Consider the following 21,550-nt stretch of genomic DNA (forward strand, 5'->3'; position numbering starts at 1 on the left):
GAATGGAATAGAATAGAGATACCAAGTATTATCCTTGACCGGCAAAAAACTGACCAACTTGTGTCTAACTGAACCAATAGTATATGACCTGTATTCACCCCATCTCTTTGATGTCCTGTAGTTACAGTCGTCACTCCCACCACTCACTCTACATCCACATCTGGCCTCTCTTCCTCATTGGCTTCCACCGTAAGCCACTGTTCTGGCCAGTGTATAATAGCCTAAGTGGTTCTGGGTAGCAGAAGGGCAATTTAGTCATTAAGAAGCCAATTAAGTCATTAGAGCGGTGGTTGGCCCTCCGCCTGCCAACGGAGCCAGGAAATATCCTGTCTGATACAAGTTGCCCGGCAGTTTTCCACATATTTATACTAGGAGTCATACGAGGCTTGACATCATCCTCTAACGTCACTCGTAAAGAGTGAACATCTACCAGTGTTTCCTTTGGGGTTTCTTTCCAACATTGTAACAATCAATGTAGTAGCAGAGTCGTAGTACCAATCATAGTAGATACATAGTAGGAGAGGCCCGGTGTTTGAACTATACTCTCCTACTCTTCTGTTCTGTGTGTTCAGATCCAGGTGTGTACAGTTGAGCAGTGGGACAGCGAGAGCCCCAAGACATGGCGCGAGAAAGAGAGAGGGAGGGAGCATGGAGCCAGAAGGAGCCAGGTTAGGGAGCAGAGGAGACAACTGTTTTTTTCCATCACTTGTCTCCAGGCCCTGCGGCCAGAGGAGCGCTCCAGACCCATCCTAACACATCAGCCATGGAATGTAAATATTTGACTAAAGACCAGGTCATATGTTATCTAATTCCTCCCTTTAAATATGCATTATTTATACGAGAGCCATCCAATGAACACGCTGAAAAGTGTTCTGTCATGATTTGATATGACAGCCGGGAGATGTGTGTTTTGAACACAGCTTGTCTTCATCAGTGCTCTCCGTGACCCTGTCGAGACAAGGGAGATCTTTATTTCTCTGGTCACTCAGCGTATCATCTCAGACTCAGCGTATCATCTCAGACTCAGCGTATCATCTCAGACTCAGCGTATCATCTCAGACTCAGCGTATCATCTCAGACTCAGCGTATCATCTCAGACTCAGCGTATCATCTCAGACTCAGCGTATCATCTTCAGTTTAACACGTATTAAATTAGAGAAACAAAATTCTGTGTATGCATAGGAAGGCAATGCCCCCTGGATATTTTTACCAACCTAAGCACAATATGTGAGAGGCCCATATTGTATGCTATGTCAGCACAGCAGAAAGTCTCAACCTAAAGTCTTTACTAAAGCAGAAAAGGACTACTGAGCTGTGTCGGGGGCAGGGCTGATTGAAATAGACGTCTCTGTCACAGTGCACCACAGGGCACCCCAAGCTCCTGCTGAGGAGAAACCAGATCTGTCCCTGCTAAGGTGACAATGCTACAGCTGAGGAGACTCCCTCTCCAGGTCACAGTGAAAATCGCAACAAGCTCTCACTGTCTCACGTCAGAATTAGGCGTTCATCCATGTTTCTCAAATGTTACATTTCGAAGTGTTTAAGGTTAAGTTTAGGCATTAAGTCCACATTCTTAAAGTTAGGCATTAACTCTGAATAGTTATGGTAAGGGTTAAGGTTTGGGATAGGGTTAAAACAAAAATATCAAAAACAACTTTCTATCGCTGGATTCAAACATGCAACCTTTCGAACCACAGGTAGATGCTTACACTCATCCGCCATCCCCATCCAGAACGCCCTAGCAAAACCGACAGCACCTACTGTTGCCCCTAGTGGCCGGTTTCCACGTCATCTCCCGAAGTCCTCAGACATGGATGGATGTCGAATACTGACTTATATCACCTGCCTGGAAAATAGCCCAGTAACTTAGCCTTTTCTGTTCTGGGGCCCCTGAACGTTCAGCTCCTAACTCAGAACTCACAGTCTCCTCACGGCCCACTGCTCCGCCAGCCCCATCGCCACCTCTGACCCCAACACAGAGAAGGGGGGCACAGCTGTGATGTCATCTCCCGCTGACAAGGGCTGTGCTTCGGCTGCAAAGTGAACCAGAGTAAATAAATAGGGGTATTTATACACCAGGCCAGAGACGGAGAGACGCAGGCAGCAGAGGCTCAGGTCTACATGTAGATATAGATGTAGTGCACTGAGACGGGGGAGTGGAAGAGAGGTGCCTGTGGTTGTTGTTGACTTTTTCAGAATGCGTCTGCTGGACGGTGACCAGCTTGCACCCCTCTAGACGTCCTGGCTTCCTGCAGGTTCCCCCTCGGTGTGGATAGCGTGCCTTTGGAGAGTGGTTGGTGCTGGCAGGCCCACCCATCTGTCGGCCTGCATCGCCCTCCACAGCTCTGGAGATGCTCTCCCCAAGCCTTTATTTCCACAGCCTCACTGCTGCCTCACTGCTACTGCACACAGAAACCAAAGTTCTATCAGGTCTGTAAGTGCGCCAGAGCTCCATCTATAGGGATACCTTTAAAAAAAAGTTGTGGCGTGGATTAGAAAATCAGTCAGTATCAGGTGTGACCACCATTTGCTTCATGCAGCGTGACACATCTCCTTCTCTTAGAGTTGATCAGGCTGTTGATTGTGGCCAGTGGAATGTTGTCCCACTCCTCTTCAAAGGAAATGTAAAGTTTCTAGATATTGACAGGAACTAGAACACCCTGTCGTACCCATCAATCCAGAGCATCCCAAACATGCTCAACAGGTAACATTTTCTGGTGAGTATGCTGGCCATGGAAGACGGGGACATTTTCAGCTTCCAGGAATTGTGTAGATCCTTGAGACATGGGGCTGTGCATTATCATGCTGAAACATGAGGTGATGGCGGCGGATGAATGGCACAACAATGGGCCTCAGGATCTTGTCACGGTATCTCTGTGCATTCAAATCGCCATCGATAAAATGCAATTGTGTTTGTTGCCTGTAGATTATGCCTTCCCATACCATAACCCCACCAACACCATCGGGCACTCTGTTCACAACGCTGACATCAGCAAACCCCTCGCCCACACAATGCCATACATGCTGTCTGTTGAAACCGGGATTTATCCGGGAGAGCATACTTCTCCAGCTGCCAGTGGCCATCGAAGGTGAGCATTTGCCCACGGAAGTCGGTTATGATGCCAAATGGCAGTCAGGTCAAGAAAGACGGTGGTGAGGACGACAAGCACGGAGATGAGCTTTCCTAAGACTGTTTCTGACAGTTTGTGCAGATATACTTTGTGCAAACTCACAGTTTCAACAGCTGTCCGGGAGGCTGGTCTCAGACAATCCCTAAGGTGAAGAAGCCGGATATGGAGGTCCAGGGCTGGCGTGGTTACACATGGTCTGCGGTTGTACTGCCAAATTCTCTAAAACAACGTTGGAGCCGGCTTATGGTAGAGAAATTAACAAATTATCTGGCAACAGCTCTGGTGGACATTCCTGCAGTCAACATGCCAATTGCATGCTCCCTCAAAACTTGAGACATCTGTGGCACTGTGTTGTGTGACAAAATGCACATTAGAGTGGCCTTTTATTGTCCCCAGCACATGGTGCACATGTGTAATGATCATGCTGTTTAATCAGCTTCTTAATATGCCACATCTCTCAGGTGGCTGGATTATCTTGGCAAAGGAGAAATGCTCACTAACAGAGATGCAAACAAATTTGTGCACAACATTTTAGAGAAATAAGCTTTTTGTGTGTATGGAACATTTCTGGGATCTTTACATGTTAAGTTTATATTTTTGTTCAGTATAGATCAGAACATGACCTCTGCAGTAGACCGAGAGAGAGAGAGGATTTGTTTTTCTAATTTATGCTGCTGCTCTTTGCGTTTCACGAGAGTGGCACGCGTACTGTAGCTTGTTGGCCAATCATAAGTCATCAAAGTGGCAATAGTCTGCAGTCATAGAGCCTCCATGAGGGGCAAAAGTTAGGAGATTAGTTGTTAGTAGTTGTTGTTTGTAACTGTGTAGGACGAGAAAGCGCATGCAGCCTCAATTAGCCTAGCTTAACTAGCCTCTCCCGGTTTGATGCTGTCAACATAGGTACTACGTAATCATATTGGAAGATAAATAACCTAGCTATGGTGGCTATTAGTCTACTATAGCGTGAGTCGGCTTTTTGGTTGCAGTCTCTCATCTCTCCCTCCTCCCCGTTCCACGTGTCACTCACTTCCACGTGTCACTCACTCACACTCACAGTAACCTACACACACAGCACTGCCCCTGCTAGAGTCTCATCTATCTCTACCTCCTCTCTCTCGCGCTTTATCAGATCCGGTTAATAAAGTAGCTTAAAAATTGACTTTTCTGCTGCTTCCCTTAACTGGATCAGACGAGGTCTGGAGCCGACCAGGTCTATACAGAATGGGTCTAGTTGTTCTCGGGTCCATTCGGAACTGGTCTCTATATTTAAAAAATGTATTTATGCATATCAGGTCCGGATGGGAAAGCACCATGTCCATTTCAGAACGGGTACAACTTTTTGGACCCATGAAGGCCTCTACCACGGGGTACACTTCTCACCGTGGGGGAAACTGTTTATCAGTTATACCTCTCATCCGGACAGTTCACTTCCTGTGAGGTCAGGAGACCCAGGGCGATGGTTGACTCAGTAACGCCACCACACTGTCCCCATGCTGAGAAGCTGAGGGGAGCGGAGGGGAGGGGATGCGAAGCTGGGCTAGCCCATGCCCCAGGTCCAGCCACACAGTTCCAGGTCACTGGCTGTGCAGGGGCCAGGTGCCTACAGTATGAAAATAATTATGGCAGATGAAGAATCACCATCGGAGACCCTCTTGGTGACGCGGGAGCGGCAAGTTACAGGATATTGTAAGCAGCTACGTTTATTGGGAACAAATTATATGTGGACAGTAGGGTTTGGAGCTGTCAGATCTAGCCACCACAGAAGAAGTAGAGCTCATGTTTCAGATTAGGGTTCGCACTGACATGATGCACATCAGTCTTTCCCTGCTCTCCCTCACTCCTTCACCGTCACTCTCTCTCTCTCTCTCTCTCGCGCTTTTCCTCTCGTTTTTTTCAGTCTGTCAGCCTGACCTCATCTTTGTTCCAATCAACCATAGAGAGAGATCCAATCACCATAGAGAGAGATCCAATCACCAAAGAGAGAGATCCAATCACCATAGAGAGAGATCCAATCAACCATAGTGTTCAAATTACATCGCAAATTATAATTGACTATAATTGTTTCCATGTCACTTTCACTTCAGGTTTTGAACTCTTTTCATACAACTTGAGATGGGGGGTAAGTTTCTTGCTCAAAGGTCCAAAAGTCCATTATGCTACAGAGTTTTTTCAAGTTATTCATTATGATTTTAGAAAAATAACCTCCAACAACACAAATGTTATCCAACAATACACCTGCCTTATAAAAAGTTCCCTTCCCTGGAACAATAGAAAGGCAGGCAGTCGTCCAATACTTTGTATTGGTGATTTACTCATGTTCTCATTGGAAATAACAGGCATTACACCAAGAGCTTTAATGATAGAGTGTTAGCTCCAGGCTGTGGTCATTAAAAATTAGACTTATATTATCACTGTATCCTGTATACTACTACACTGAGAAGCAGTTCATGACTTGGCCTTGCAACATTGTTGTAGGGCAGTTGTGTTCCACGTTCCCATGCATGTGCAGGGCAGCTGTATGTGTGTGTGCGCGTGCGCGCATGTGTGTGTGTGTGTGTGTGTGTGCTCTTTGACAGCGTAGTTAGGAGGTGCTGATGAAAGAGGAGAGGCTGTGTGGGCCCAGTGCCTCTCAAATTAGCGCAAGAGCCCCGCACCCTTTCACACGGAGGCCCAGGCACGCCGTGTGTGTGTGTGTGTGTGTGTGTGTGTGTGTGTGTGTGTGTGTGTGTGTGTGTGTGTGTGTGTGTGTGTGTGTGTGTGTGTGTGTGTGTGTGTGTTGTGTGTGTTGTGTGTGTTGTGTGTGTGTGTGTGTGTGTGTGCAGGAGAATAGCCTCCCAGTCCTAGCACATCAAAGACATGCTTGGACCTCCCAGAGTTTGGAAAAATTGACTTGAGTTGACCTCCCCCTAACCATTCCTGGGCCATCCTTTATTTAGACCTCCATGTTACCCTTCCTCTATAGCCCTTCCAAGGAGATATAAAACACGGATACTCCCCAGTAATTTGGTTATTCTGTCCATCTTTCCAGTGTTAAGTTACAGAGCAAGATACTAACAGTGGTTGTATCATAGCACCAAGACAGGCAGTCAGCCCAGTGAAAAGAGATCTACCCGTCCCACACACTCTTTTACCTCACACCTTCACTAACTCATGTTACACTTACAGCTGTCAACATGACACCTCGTCAGCTGATTCAGCTCTCATGTCTGTTTTGTAAGGCTCAGGCACAATAATAACTTTAAAACCATCTACACAGCTTTGAAACATACTGTTTCAGATCATATTTTTCTCCTCCCATTGTCATTTTCCTCCCAAGACTTCCCTTCTATTAAATCTCCCAACTCCCTGCCCCAAGCCGCCAACCAAATGCATCCAACAATCACATATCCCCCAACTCCAATGATCATGTCCAAAACCCACCCCCTCCACAGCCCCCTCTCTTACCTGGGAGAAGTTAAGTCCGTTGAGGGGGTGACACTGTTCCTCCACCCGCTCCACCGCTCCCGTCCTCTTCCCCATGCGGTCGGCCTCCTGGGCCAGGAACAGGTCCAGTACGGGAGTCCCCCGCGACCTCACGTCCGACTCTGTCAGAGAGTTAACCATCAGCATCACCCACACAGGCCTCTTCCTCTCCCAGTTCCCTGCAATGGCATTGAAGAGGTAGTCAGCGTACAGCCCCCGGCCCCGCTGGTCTGCCGTTATCCAGTAGGGCATCATGTGCTTGACATAGTCCAGGTGGCGTTTGAGGCGGCGGTACAGGTCACGGGGCAGCAGGGACTGCAGGTTTTCCCCGTGGGGCAGCAGCTGGCAGTTGGTCAACTTGGAGATGGTCAGGGGGTCAGTCAGGTCCAGCTCGAAGAACACGTTGGCGCTGGTCTGAAAGGCCCGTTTGGAGACATCTGGGATGAAGTCCCACACACGGGTATAGGGCACATGGATGGTCCCAAAGAGATAGGAGGGGGGATAGGGAGCTGGGCGCTCCACCGTCCAGAGGAAAGAGTTCATGTCGGTTTGCTATTGGGGCGCAGGGGGGTTGAGGGGGAGAATGGGGAGGAGGATATGTGAGAGAGAGTTTATGACAATCAGTATTTGAATAGAGTAAATAAACCTTCTGAGTAAAGGCCATTGACAGTAGTTAAGTCAAAAGTACTTTTTGTGATTTAGTGATTCAAAACAGGCTTTTTAGTTGGTTGAGATACAGGTCAATGCAATAGAATCTGTTGAAATGTCAGCTGGAGATAAAGGCAAGGGACTCAATGAAACCTTGTCAGCTAACTTCCACTGTGCTGCTCTCTGTCTGCTGTTCTGAGGCAATGAGTTTATAGTGAAGCTTTCTCCTTGTAAACAGACCCCAGTGTATTGTTGAGGTGCATAGCTGTGCTGCCAATGCCTCTGTGAAGCTGGGAAGCTTTTCAAGGGTTGCTACAGCAGTATAAATATACTGAACCATATAAAACTGCTGCAACCCACCTAACTTGGATATCCTTTACTTGAGGAAGTACTTTTTTGCAAAAGCCATTGGATAGCCTACACAAACAACAAAATGCACACAAATAGGTATTTGCTGAACATTTTGTCAAACGTGGCTACTGTATCTGGTTTACTGAACAGTATAAAAGTCTGATAAAATGGAAAAAGCTTTGTTTATGTGTCTATTTCTTACAGTTCATTAACATTCCAGGGATTTGATGAGGGTCCTTATGACCTCTTTACAAAAACATCCATAGATCATAGCTCTGCAAAACATAAATCAAACCATAGAGATGATGCTGGGATTGGGGATTTTTTTATTTGTATCAGTAGCTTAGCAGTTTCGCTGGGTCCACCAGCATGGTCCAAAAAGGCCAAATCTCACCCCAGAGAGAAACACTTGCATTTTTATAGCAAATCTCATGCTATTTTACATATTTTGCCATGAGGCTGAGAGAAAATGTTGCAGTTTTAAAGCACAGTTCCTGTAATTCTAAACATTTATTTCATGACTTTCATGATATGATCATATGCTATCTGTGGGGCCAAGCCCCTTTAAATGTTTATTTCTACCCTAATTCAATGAAAACTTCCCCAGTTGTAATAACAATTGTAATGCCAATGCCATGCTAACATTTGTCATTTTAAATTACATTTTTTTAAACGATTTCAAAACCCTGTCAAAAGGCATTAAATATTTGGAAATATTATTGTTTTTGCAAGGGATTGTTATTGTCATAAATTAAATTTGTATAATTTTAGGCCTAATTATTGCATTGAACTATGTTTTATACTGAAATGCTTGCACATCCTCTCAAACTGGCAATTTGTGATTAAGACGTTTCAAAACGTTTCTTTGGAAATTATTTTCACATTAGCATAGCCTAAGTACAACTAAATAAATGCATGGGTGACGCCTACAGCTCTTACTATTATATTTTGACTAGGCTATATTTTGGCTATATATTTTGGTAACTTTATACATATCATTTGTTAATCATTAAATCGTCAAACGTCTGTTCGTCTTCACGGAGACAGGAAGACATCTTTACGATCGAATAAGGATAGTTGAAGTCCGTTTTACTTGATTTGGCCGAGCCTGAGGAGAGCTCCTCGCGCGCTGGTTCTAGCTCGCTCCGGAGCACTGATGTGAACAACTCAATTTTATTGGGTAATTACTTTTAACACAAAACAGATACCTCTGTACTGACGTATTACAAATCACATGAAGGGGGAACAACATATACCAGCCCAGCCTCACATTCAATTCGCGCATATATGTACAAAATGTATTTCAGCAGATTTCGTGCGTTTTTGTGCATTTTTGGGGTGGTTCAATTCGTTTGAAAATACACGAATTTCTGTGCTACTTAATTCGTGCGAAAATACACGAATTTCTGTGCTACTTAATTCGTGCGAAAAGACACGAATTTAACCAGTAGGCGACACACAAGCCGTTGCAACAACCATAGACGCGATCGCCTGTATTTATTTATTTTACGTTATGAATATATAGATATTTTGTCTTTTTTTAACCATTTAACCATAAGAGGTTATATATATATTGTCTTTATTTAATCCCTATTAAAACATTGTGGTTTTATGCCTATATGTACTGTTTTCGATTTTTCTGAACAGACTTTTCAGGATAGAATGAATGTAAGCAATGCATGATGGTTAATGGTGTTTTATTCGGTTGTAGTTCCATGTATTTCTTAAAAAATAAACGTGTAAACCATTTTTATTGAACAGAATGTAACTGAAAATACAATGGCAGCCTTGCCATTGTCCATCAATAACAAAAAAAAAAAAATTCATATAACATTTGGGGAAACGTATGCAGTCATTGTAGTCTTACATTTTGTTGGCCAACCAAAATTACCAAAACGTTAACCCGTAATAAGGCTAGGGTGGCTGAGTGTAAATACATGGCTCTGAGTGTAAGCACCTTTTCACTAGAAACGTTCTTGTGTTCAAATTACCGTCAGTGCGAAATAGCTAGAAAGCTTTCGTATTTCCACTTGGCTGCACCTACGGTTACGATAACGATAAATCAAGTGCAATACCTGCGTCGACCTGTGTCGAGCAGCTAAACACCGGAAAGCTTCTAGCCTACCGGAAAGTTACAAGAAGAACAAGAATAGTTACCTCATCCGGTCATGTGACACTCTGGATGCCCCCTAAAAGCAATTTCAACCGTTTTGAAAAATGACGCCTGGTAACCCCAAAAAAATACCAGGTGCATGAAAAGTTTGGACTTAGAATATTTTTTGAAAACCTCCATAAATCACTCAGGCCATTGACTCGAGAAGAAAAAACATAAAATATTTTCCAGAAGAAAAAACAGAATATTTTTTGAAAACCTCCATAAATCACTCAGGCCAGCACCCATTGATTTGGGGCGGTAGTATAGCGCTCCCAGAGCGGGTATGGAAGTCTGGATCCCCCCTAAAAGCATTTAAGGCTCTGTGTGTCTTTAAGCACCATACTTTTTCACTCCATCCTTGCTGTGTGTGTGTGTGTGTGTGTGTTTGTGTGTGTGTGTGTGTGTGTGTGTGTGTGTGTGTGTGTGTGTGTGTGTGTGTGTGTGTGTGTGTGTGTGTGTGTGTGTGTGTGTGTGTGTGTGTGTGTGTGTGTGTGAGAGAGCTTTTCTTTGACATCTGTTTAGCGAAATTACTGATTTACAGTTCATGAGGGTTGACCGATTCACACATTTAAAGTTTTGGAAAGATCTGACTTTTTTAAACCTTCGAAACAGCACCTATGACCCCATTTTAAGGCACTTCCGGTTGGCACAGGAAGCTATAAGTAAATACATATCCTGATCGGGGTATGCTTTTACAGAATCCTGAGTTTTAAGTCTATACGTTAAGAACTGACTGATTTACACAGGGTTGAATGCACTATATATCACAAACTGCTGGTTGGGTATGGCAAAACACTTTTAGGGTGATTTTATCACTTCCGGTTGCTCCAGGAAGCTTAGAATCAACACAGGTAGACCTCATAGTGGCTTGATGGATTGTCATTGAAGACAGGTTCATAAGACATTCATAACCCACATAGGCTTCAGGTTGAATTTAGGGGTGCAGGCAATGTGTTCCTATGGGGTGAGATGTCATTGTAAACTGTTTGATGTAAACACCTTCTTTTAACTGTTAAGGGTTAATGCCACACGGTCAATGTTAGGCTTGCACAGAGACCTTAGGAACGTTCCTGAGGTCAAATTGTGCTTCTAAACCTTAACAGTTCTCTCTCTGTCTCCCAAAAGCAAAAGACTTGAAATGTAGGTCAAGGGTCATCTTCTTGTCACTGTCGCTGCGCTCAGACCGAGCAAGCTACGGTCAAGCGGGGCATCTCGTTGAACTCGGCACGGCTATGGTGATGTCATTTTTAGTGGTGATTTCAGAATGCTATTTTGGTGGTTTTTCACTGTTGAAACATATTGCAAATGCACAAAAGTCAACTAGCAAGTCAGTGTCCATCAGCCAATTAGATATTTTCAGACACCAAACTGATACCATCTGACTCCAAACTCACTTTTTCCAACTCGTTTAGAAGCCAACTATCACATATTTCAGAGCAGGCCCAAAATTCACAGCGCCTTCCATTTAAACCATAATAAAACAAATAATACATAGTTATGTTCTAGCTGCGGGTCCAGTTTTCACATTATGTTTAGCCCTATGTGAGGCGACCTCGAATCCCAAGTTTCGGCTCGATAGGTCATTCGGTGCCCGAGCAAAACCTTAATTGGTGCTGAAATTCCACTTTTTTCCATGCCTTGCTACGGGGTCCTTGAATGAGCTATCGGACAGAAATGTCGGGGTCCGTCTCTATGGGCCGAGCCGGTTTCAATGCACCTAGTCTTGCAACTCTGGGACTTTTCTAAATGTCACAATTTTGTAATGCTCAAAATGAATTGAAGTCAATGCAAATGCACCGAGGCTTTTTATCGGTCCGAGAACCTTCTAGAGCCACATAACTCACCGTGCTTAATCGACCTGAGCTCTAGAACAGGTTTGTAAAGTTTCAGAACTCTAGGTCTGACGGTTCTTTAAAAGTTCAAACAAAAGTAACTATTGCAGGCACTGTCTGCCTCTAAGCCCCTCAGTGTGTCACTCCATCCTTTCTGTGTGGGTGTGTAAATTTTTCCTTGAAATCTGATGGGATGAATGACTGATTTACAGTTCATGAGGGTTGCCTATTCACATATATTAAGTTTTGGAAAGATTTGACTTTTTTAACCCTTCGAAACAGCCCTTTTGACACCAATTATGGCACTTCCGGTTGGCACAGGAAGCTGAAAGTAAACACATATCCTCATTGGAGTGGGCTTTTACAGAATCCTGAGTTTTAAGTCTATACGTTAAGAACTCACTGATTTACATAGGGTTGAATGCACTATTTCTCTCAAACTGCAGGTTGGGTATGGCAAACACTTTTAGGGTGATTTAACCACTTCCGGTTGCTCCAGGAAGCTTAGAATCGACACAGGTAGACCTCATAGTGGCCTGATGGATTGTCATCGAAGACAGGTTCATAAGGCATTATTAACCCACATAGGCTTCAGGTTGAATTTAGGGGAGCAGGCAATGTATTCCTATGGGGAGACATGTCATTGTAAACTGTTTGATGTAAACACCTTCTTTTAACTATTAAGGGTTAATGCCACACGGTCAATGTTAGGCTTGCACAGATCGGGAGGACCTTAGGAACGTTCCTGAGGTCAAATTGTGCTTCTAACCTTAACGGTTCTCTCTCTGTCTCCCAAAAGCAAAAAAATATGAAATTGAGGTCAAAGGGTCATTTGGGTCCTTCTTCTTGTCCCTGTCGCTGCACTCAGACCGAGCTAGCTACGGTCAAGCGGGGCATCTCGTTGAACTCGGCACGGCCTGGAGATAATGGCAATGCCATTGCAGGCTTTGTGTGTCTTTAAGCACCGTACTTTTTCACTCCATCCTTTTATCCCCTTTTCTTCGTGGTATCCAATCGCTAGTAATTACTATCTTGTCTCATCGCTACAACTCCCGTATGGGCTCAGGAGAGACGAAGGTCGAAAGCCACGCGTCCTCCGAAGCACAACCCAACCAAGCCGCACTGCTTCTTAACACAGCGCGCCTCCAACCCGGAAGCCAGCCGCACCAATGTGTCGGAGGAAACACCGTGCACATGGCCCCCTTGGCTAGCGCGCACTGCCCCCGGCCCGCCACAGGAGTCGCTGGAGCGCGATGAGACAAGGATATCCCTACCGGCCAAACCCTCCCTAACCCGGACGACGCTAGGCCAACGGACCTCCCGGTCGCGGCCGGCTGCGGCAGAGCCTGGGCGCGAACCCAGAGACTCTGGTGGCGCAGCTAGCACTGCGATGCAGTGGCAGAGCTTCGAGACCCACTTAAAAAATGTTCGTCTGAACACACTGCAACTGGATCTGTAACTTTATTTTTTTTAACTCCTTTTTGTGAACATGACCAATTTGTCAATGTACGATTTCTCTTAAATTACGATAGATAAATGGCTGGTTCTTTTTTTCCTGACACCGTATGCTTATGTACTTTGACGTGAAGCGGTCAAATTAGCACCCTACTTTACGTTTTTGACCTTTAATCCCAGAAAAATGGCCATAACTCAAAAAGCGTTGAGGCCTCGACGCCATCTTGTTCGGGGCCAACTGTCCATTACGTCTTCGAAATATTTTCCATTTAGGAGAAAAGGCCACATGCATTTGCAATGTGCTTGTGCATTTGCAATATTATTTATTTTCCCTCTGGTGGGAATTTCCTAGACTGCGGAAAAATGACCAAAATGTGTTATTTTTATAAAACGGAAACCGAACGTCCGAGAGATTTAGTTTGATGACTTCCTGAAAGATCTCTCCCCCGCTCACGGCCCGACGCCTTCCGCGAATTTTAGAAACGTTGCAGGACGTCTAGTAAGGGACCTTACATTTGCAATGTGGCGTTTCTCACTAACCATATGGCGAGTGCTAAAATGTTCCCTTAAGGTATGGAAAGGCCTTGGAAAGGCCATAAGTGTAAGCCAACATAATTCATTATTTTACATTAACATGTAATACATGCATTATGAAGAAAATGGTGTAATTTAGGCTCCACGAAATATGAAATGGGTTATGAAGAAAATCGTGTATGGTTGCCTACATGACAAAAAGGCGTTCTGATTACAAGTGCACCAGTATCCAAAGTATTAAGCGAAATCAAGCACAGAAAACAGCATTGGCATTAATAAAACAATATTTCCCACGAATTAAGTCGCAGGTAAATGTGCGTCTTTTCTCAAAAATTCTGTTCAGCAAGTCTAAAACAGTACATATAGGCATACAACGACACATTTTAAAACATGGTTAAACAAAGACAACATTTCTGTATATTCATGACGTTGAATTAGCCATTAAGAAGAACAAAAATGAAATATAAATTATCGCGTCTATATGGTTGTTGCAAAGGCTTGTGTCGCCTACTGGTTAAATTCGTGTCTTTTCGCACGAATTAAGTAGCACAGAAATTCGTGTATTTTCGCACGAATTAAGTAGCACAGAAATTCGTGTATTTTCGCACGAATTGAACCACCCCAAAAATGCACAAAAACGCACGAAATCTGCTGAAATACATTTTGTACATATATGCGCGAATTGAATGTGAGACTGTGTTGCAGCTACAGTTAATCCCTGGACCCTGACAACAATGCCATTATAAGATGCAGGTTAACAATACCAACAATTTCATTATTTTGTGGACTATGTTGTAGCAATGCTATCAAGTCAACCATGATAAATATTTTCAATAATGTATTATAACACATTTGTATTATATTAATAGATCACATCATGCCCCTGTAATTAACGTTATTGCTGTAGTCATGTAATTCCAGTTATGATGTAGGCCTATTGCGTTTCTATCTGGGAATTTAGTCATGTAGACCAGACCAGTCATGTAGTCTACGCGTACGGCACGCATTGTCTCTATCATCAGCACAAGAGAAGAATCAGAAGGAAATTAATTAGAATCATGAGAAATTCACACTGAGAGACATACAGACGGGAGCATGTGCAACATGGTCCTGGCCAGATAAAATAACACTCAAATTAAATGAATTCGAATGGGCTGACTCCCTTTGTGAAAACAAGCCCATTCCATAATTTTGCAAATATGCCCGATAACCGTTTTAATAGGTCGTGTTTCATTGAAACTTGATCCGTTTGGATTGAAGGTAATTGAAACTTTTCCAAATAAATGTATGTAAAGTCAAGTCACCCGTTTGTGTTCCCCACTATCTTTTGTCATATAAACAGGCATATGGTAGGCGCCCATGAACCATATTTCGCTTGGCAACTGCTTCCATTTTTCAGGCCCAGATTTGTGTGAGGAAACTCAAGAATAGGCTATGTCAAGTAAAATAACTTATTTTTGAGGTGCCATTGGAAGCAACTTTGCTGATTGGAAATTGTTTCAATTATAGGCCATGGGCTTTCCCTCTTCAACTTGTAGACTACAGGCCTATTAACGAAGCCTTGAAATAATGGATTAGCCTAACAATATATGATGGCATAATAATAGCATAATAATAATAATAATAATAATATTAATAATAACACATGTGATAATTATATAATAATACGGTAGCCTAATAAAGTTGCTATAAACATAATTATAGTTCTTGTATTTAACGTGTAGGTAGTTATTATAGTATGTCAATATTTCCATGACAATAAAACTCAAAACTTGTTGTTATTGTTAATTTGGTTGTTACACAAAAACCCAATAACTACACAATATCTCACTATGTTTATATTGGCCTACCCGCTGCACATAAGACAACTTATTCAGGAACACTGTGTAAGCAAAGTGCGTTTATTTAAATTGTATAATTTGTTGTAGCCTACTGTGGCAGTTGTAGACTAGACACATACATTTGCAATTAACCCAAAATATTTAGCTAAAAGGCTTGAATCTATCCATCAAGGACATATTCATGTGTGACATTGCCTCATGACATTACTGAAACAGGTAAGTAACCGTAACTACTCCGCACAACTCACCGACTTCGGCGGGTCACACTGCCTCGGTCTCTCGCGGGTGTCCCGGGGTGCGACAGCGTGCAAGAGAGCGGTAAGTAGGAACCATCGAAGTCCTGGCGGACAGACCATCTCGAGATGAGAGGATAGTGGTGTCGACAGGCTGTTGTAGATACTTCAATCTCCCCCCTGTCTTTTTCTCGCTGTTTACTGGCGTTCGCCTCCTAACGTGTAACAAAATAGACGCGGAGGAGACCGGGTTCGGCTCACATGTGCCATTCGGAAGGTGGACATAGATCGTTCCGACTCTCCGCCATTCCCAAACCCCAGGCAACTATTAACGGGCTACGCGTTCTACTTTCCCTATCTCTTCTCACTCGGCGCTGTCCTGTGTCAGTCGGTTTTTCAGCAGTTGCAGAGGAAAGTTTTCGCAGTGCGCTCTAGGAGTTTGAAGCCTGGCTGGTTGAGTGGAGGAGGAAGAGGTGGTACGCTTTGAATATTTTCCCCAACTGCTTATTTTAAGAGGAGGGGAGCGTAGGTTTTGAGGGGAAAGGGAGAGCACAGCTTTGCGTGTGAGTGAGAGATGAGATGGGGTTATTCAAACTGTCATCTGTAATTCCAGTGCTTAAAACCCTGCACGAATCAAAATAATGCAATGCCATGTTGCCAACCACTGAAAGGGCAGGTGAGACAATGTTGCAATGCCAGTCTGGTGCCTTTCAAGCCAGGAGTCCTTCAAAATATCTTAAGTTATGTTAAACATGTCATATTTTTCATTTGGTTCACATTTATTACTGTCATTGCTTGTTTGACACTTTTTGCACAAGAGTTTAATATGGGCCCTTAGACCCAGTGTCCCAGTCATGAGTGATTAATGCCTACAATTAAACATCTCAGTAAAGACAACTGTGAAGAGTTTCATATTTATTTATCTTATAAAAGCCCTCTTGGATATGGTCATCTTGTGTAATTCTGAATGGTTCCGATGAATGGCCATGTTGAGAGACAAAGTTCTCCCTCTCTTCAGTCCACGGTGTCAAAACTATGCCATGACCCATGTTATTGTCCACATTGCAGACAGTGTGACAGAATCAAGTAGTGGGACATTTATCATGGGAGCCCCTCAAACAAGTGCCACCCGGGCCTCCCCTCTGGGGCAATGGCAGAAAGGCCCTGGACAAGCCATTCTTTGTCCTCTGTCTTATTTTAAATCTCTCTCCTCACTCCTCTCCTCTCATCTCTGGACGCCTGGTCTGTGTTTGACTCTGACTGTCCTCACGGTTCTCCAACTGGATTCTGGATACACATGTAACAAATGATCTGTTTGTTCTGGGGTTGTTGCTTAAGTGTCTTTTATCTCCCTCTTACATTCACATTGCTGAGCTGACTTGTGATTGTTTCATCTAAGAACTGATCCCAAATCAGTCTACTAAGGGTTTGATTTATGTCTACCCCACAGTATTGGTTATGAAAACATTTTCAAAGTAGCTTTTTTCATGCATCAGTATAAGAATACCTACCTCCTAGACTTGGCCTACTCATATCTAATCTAATCCGAATGTACCTATTTGCCCTTGCAACTCCCCTTGCAGTTAGTTCTTGTGCAAGACAGGTGATTTCAGTTGCAGCCTCCTCTGTTGTAATGTGACCACCTGCAGACACAGTTACCTGCTTTAACCACACCTTGTGAAAGGCTTCTCTTTGAAGGAGGCTGGTTCACATTCTTGGCTGGTTAGACGAGGCTTATGAGCGGCTGCATGCAGGAGATTCCTGGACAACGGCCAGGATTTACAGCATATATAGACCAGAGACAGACGGCATAAGAAAATACTTTAAAGTTAATGTTCTGTTTGCAAACCACAGAAAACCCTCACTCCTGAAAATGGATGTCTGGGGACGTGTTAGCAAGACACAGGCACAGAGAGAGGGAGAAAGAGATAGCACGAGGGGGACAGTAAGTTAGACAGAGCTCTTATTCGGTGCATGTGCACATTGTTTCAACTCCATTCGTAAGTTATCTTGGTAGTGGGGAAACTTTTACAATACATCCAGGATTGGACCTGTCATTGATATGCATTTTCAATGTCAATTTTCGGACTTTGATCACTACGGTATAATATGCTTATAAGAAAAGTATGTACGTGAGTGCACACATACACATGGACAAAGGGAAAGAGAGCACTAACAAAGGCCCTGGTAATGTCGTCTTGTAATGCCTGCTGGTAATGTCCTTTGGTAATGCCTGCTGGTAATGTCTTCTGGTAATGCCTGCTGGTAATGCCTGCTGGTAATGCCTGCTGGTAATGCCCGCTGGTAATGTCCTCTGGTAATGCCTGCTGGTAATGTCCTCTGGTAATCCCTGCTGGCAATGTCCTCTGGTAATCCCTGCTGGTAATGTCCTTTGGTAATGCCTGCTGGTAATGTCTTCTGGTAATGCCTGCTGGTAATGCCCGCTGGTAATGTCCTCTGGTAATGCCTGCTGGTAATGTCGTCTGGTAATCCCTGCTGGTAATGTCCTCTGGTAATGCCTGCTGGTAATGTCTTCTGGTAATGCCTGCTGGTAATGTCCTCTGGCAATGCCTGCTGGTAATGTCGTCTGGTAATGCCTGCTGGTAATGTCCTCTGGTAATGCCTGCTGGTAATGCCCGCTGGTAATGTCCTCTGGTAATGCCTGCTGGTAATGTCCTCTGGTAATACCTGCTGGTAATGTCCTCTGGTAATCCCTGCTGGTAATGTCCTCTGGTAATGCCTGCTGGTAATGTCCTCTGGTACTGCCTGCTGGTAATGTCCTCTGGTAATCCCTGCTGGTAATGTCCTCTGGTAATGCCTGCTGGTAATGTATTCTGGTAATGCCTGCTGGTAATGTCCTCTGGTAATGCCCGCTGGTAATGTCCTCTGTTAATGCCTGCTGGTAATGTCCTCTGGTAATGCCCGCTGGTAATGTCCTCTGGTAATCCCCGCTGGTAATGTCCTCTGGTAATGCCTGCTGGTAATGTCCTCTGGTAATGCCTGCTGGTAATGTCCTCTAATGTCCTCTGGTAATGCCAGCTGGTAATCCCTGCTGGTAATGTCCTCTGATAATGTCCTCTGGTAATGCCTGCTGGTAATGTCCTCTGATAATGTCGTCGTGTAATGCCTGCTGATAATGTCCTCTGGTAATGCCCGCTGGTAATGTCGTCTGGTAATGCCTGCTGGTAATGTCCTCTGGTAATGCCTGCTGGTAATGTCCTCTGGTAATCCCTGCTGGCAATGTCCTCTGGTAATGCCTGCTGGTAATGTCCTCTGGTAATGCCTGCTGGTAATGCCCTCTGGTAATGCCCGCTGGTAATGTCGTCTGGTAATGCCTGCTGGTAATGTCCTCTGGTAATGCCTGCTGGTAATGCCCGCTGGTAATGTCGTCTGGTAATGCCTGCTGGTAATACCTGCTGGTAATGTCCTCTGGTAATCCCTGCTGGTAATATCCTCTGGTAATGCCTGCTGGTAATGTCCTCTGGTAATGCCTGCTGGTAATGTCCTCTGTTAATGCCTGCTGGTAATGTCCTCTGGTAATGCCTGCTGGTAATGTCCTCTGGTAATCCCCGCTGGTAATGTCCTCGGGTAATGCCTGCCGGTAATGTCCTCTGGTAATGCCCTCTGGTAATGCCTGCTGGTAATGTCCTTTGGTAATGCCAGCTGGTAATGTCCTCTTATAATTCCTGCTGGTAATGTCCTCTGGTAATGTCCTCTGGTAATGCCTGCTGGCAATGTCCTCTGATAATGTCCTCTGGTAATACCTGCTGGTAATGTCCTCTGATAATGTCCTCTGGTAATGCCTGCTGATAATGTCCTCTGGTAATCCCCGCTGGTAATGTCCTCTGGTAATGCCTGCCGGTAATGTCCTCTGATAATGCCCTCTGGTAATGCCTGCTGGTAATGTCCTCTGATAATGTCCTCTGGTAATGCCAGCTGGTAATCCCTGCTGGTAATGTCCTCTTATAATGCCTGCTGGTAATGTCCTCTGGTAATGCCTGCTGGCAATGTCCTCTGATAATGTCCTCTGGTAATACCTGCTGGTAATGTCCTCTGATAATGTCCTCTGGTAATACCTGCTGGTAATGTCCTCTGATAATGTCCTCTGGTAATGCCTGCTGGTAATGTCCTCTGGTAATGTCCTCTGGTAATGCCTGCTGGTAATGTCCTCTGGTAATGTCCTCTGTTAATGCCTGCTGGTAATGTTCTCTGGTAATGCCTGCTGGTAATGTCCTCTGGTAATGCCTGCTGGTAATGTCCTCTGGTAATGCCTGCTGGTAATGTCCTCTGGTAATCCCCGCTGGCAATGTCCTCTGGTAATGCCCGCTGGTAATGTCCTCTGATAATGCCCTCTGGTAATGCCAGCTGGTAATCCCTGCTGGTAATGTCCTCTTATAATGCTTGCTGGTAATGTCCTCTGGTAATGCCTGCCGGTAATGTCCTCTGATAATGCCCTCTGGTAATGCCTGCTGGTAATGTCCTCTGATAATGTCCTCTGGTAATGCCAGCTGGTAATCCCTGCTGGTAATGTCCTCTTATAATGCTTGCTGGTAATGTCCTCTGGTAATACCTGCTGGTAATGTCTTCTGATAATGTCCTCTGGTAATGCCTTCTGGAAATGTCCTCAGGTAATGTCCTCTGGTAATGCCTGCTGGTAATGTCCTCTGATAATGTCCTCTGGTAATACCTGCTGGCCCACATCTCTATGGGTCTTGTGTATACATGTCCACGTGGCTTCATGACAGCCGGCCTGATGCTCTGCAGAAGACCAAAACTGGGGTATTAGCTCTCAGTCTCTCTCTGTGTCTACACATCTATTTGTTGTAACTGTGTCACAATGTATGATGGCGTTCATCATGTGAAGAGGGACCCCTAGTGGTGGAATACAGAAGTGCGTAGCTTGCAGATGACAAGGGGTGAGAGAGACGTAGTCTGACAATAGTCAGAGACAGATTTTGACATGTAGTGATTGGTAGATAAAGAAAGAACATCACAGAGAATGTGAGTATGGATGATGATGACGTATCTAGAGAATGGCCCAACACTTCTTCAGGCTTCTTTACTTCACAGGAGAGGCTGACAATGTGATTGACTGTGGAGCTCGGGCTTCAGCCCGTCCTGCCCCTTCATCCACACACTGCCTTGAGCTACACTAGACACTGTCTCCCCCTCTCCTCTCTCCATGTTCAGCCTGCTGAAAGATCTTCCTGCTTTGTGTACTTTGAACAATATTGACTCTTTCTTATTGTGGTTTCACTTTCCGGATGTCCTGGAGGTAGCGAGGGGTAAAAGTCTGTGTAGTAGTGGGGAGGGGGGAGAGATGTGGGGGAGGGGAAGGCTGTCATAAGGGTGTCAGTTGATCCAGAGGAACTTTCCATCATATATAACATGGTCTCCAGGCAGTGATGGATGGATGGTAGGGAGGAGAGATACAGTAGTGTATGTTGAAACCGACTGTTATCCTATCTACCGCTAGATCTGTGTTCAACTTCCGTGTTTTTCCTATGACTGATTCTGTGTTTGTGGAGCATACATAGGCTGAAACAATGTTTTGGACAACATAGTCGAAAGTAGGAGGTTGACTGCTGTACGTTAGGATGCTCTGGGGTTGTGTGTGTTTTCCACTGTTTCTGCTGTAAGATCACCCCACTTGCGTGTAATAACATGCAGTGGATGGCTATCTCTCAGCGACCAGGAGGAGGGAGAGAGACTGGAGAGAGAGATAGATGGATAGGGTGACAGGAGAGACTGGAGAGAGATAGATGGATAGGGTGACAGGAGAGACTGGAGAGAGATAGATGGATAGGGTGACAGGAGAGACTGGAGAGAGATAGATGGATAGGGTGACAGGAGAGACTGGAGAGAGATAGATGGATAGGGTGACAGGAGAGACTGGAGAGAGAGATAG

General features: G+C 44.6%; 1 protein-coding gene across 1 annotated transcript in view; it reads right to left on the bottom strand.

Moving 5' to 3' along the window:
- Positions 1-21,550, bottom strand: part of trabd2b (TraB domain containing 2B) — a 142,173-nt gene that overhangs the window by 93,991 nt on the left and 26,632 nt on the right. The window contains exon 2 of the mRNA XM_039003123.1: positions 6,576-7,145. Coding sequence (XP_038859051.1) covers positions 6,576-7,145 — 570 coding nt within the window. The remainder of the gene's footprint in view (positions 1-6,575; positions 7,146-21,550) is intronic.

This window comes from Salvelinus namaycush, chromosome 10 (genome assembly GCF_016432855.1).
Source record: "Salvelinus namaycush isolate Seneca chromosome 10, SaNama_1.0, whole genome shotgun sequence".
NCBI lineage: Eukaryota > Metazoa > Chordata > Actinopteri > Salmoniformes > Salmonidae > Salvelinus > Salvelinus namaycush.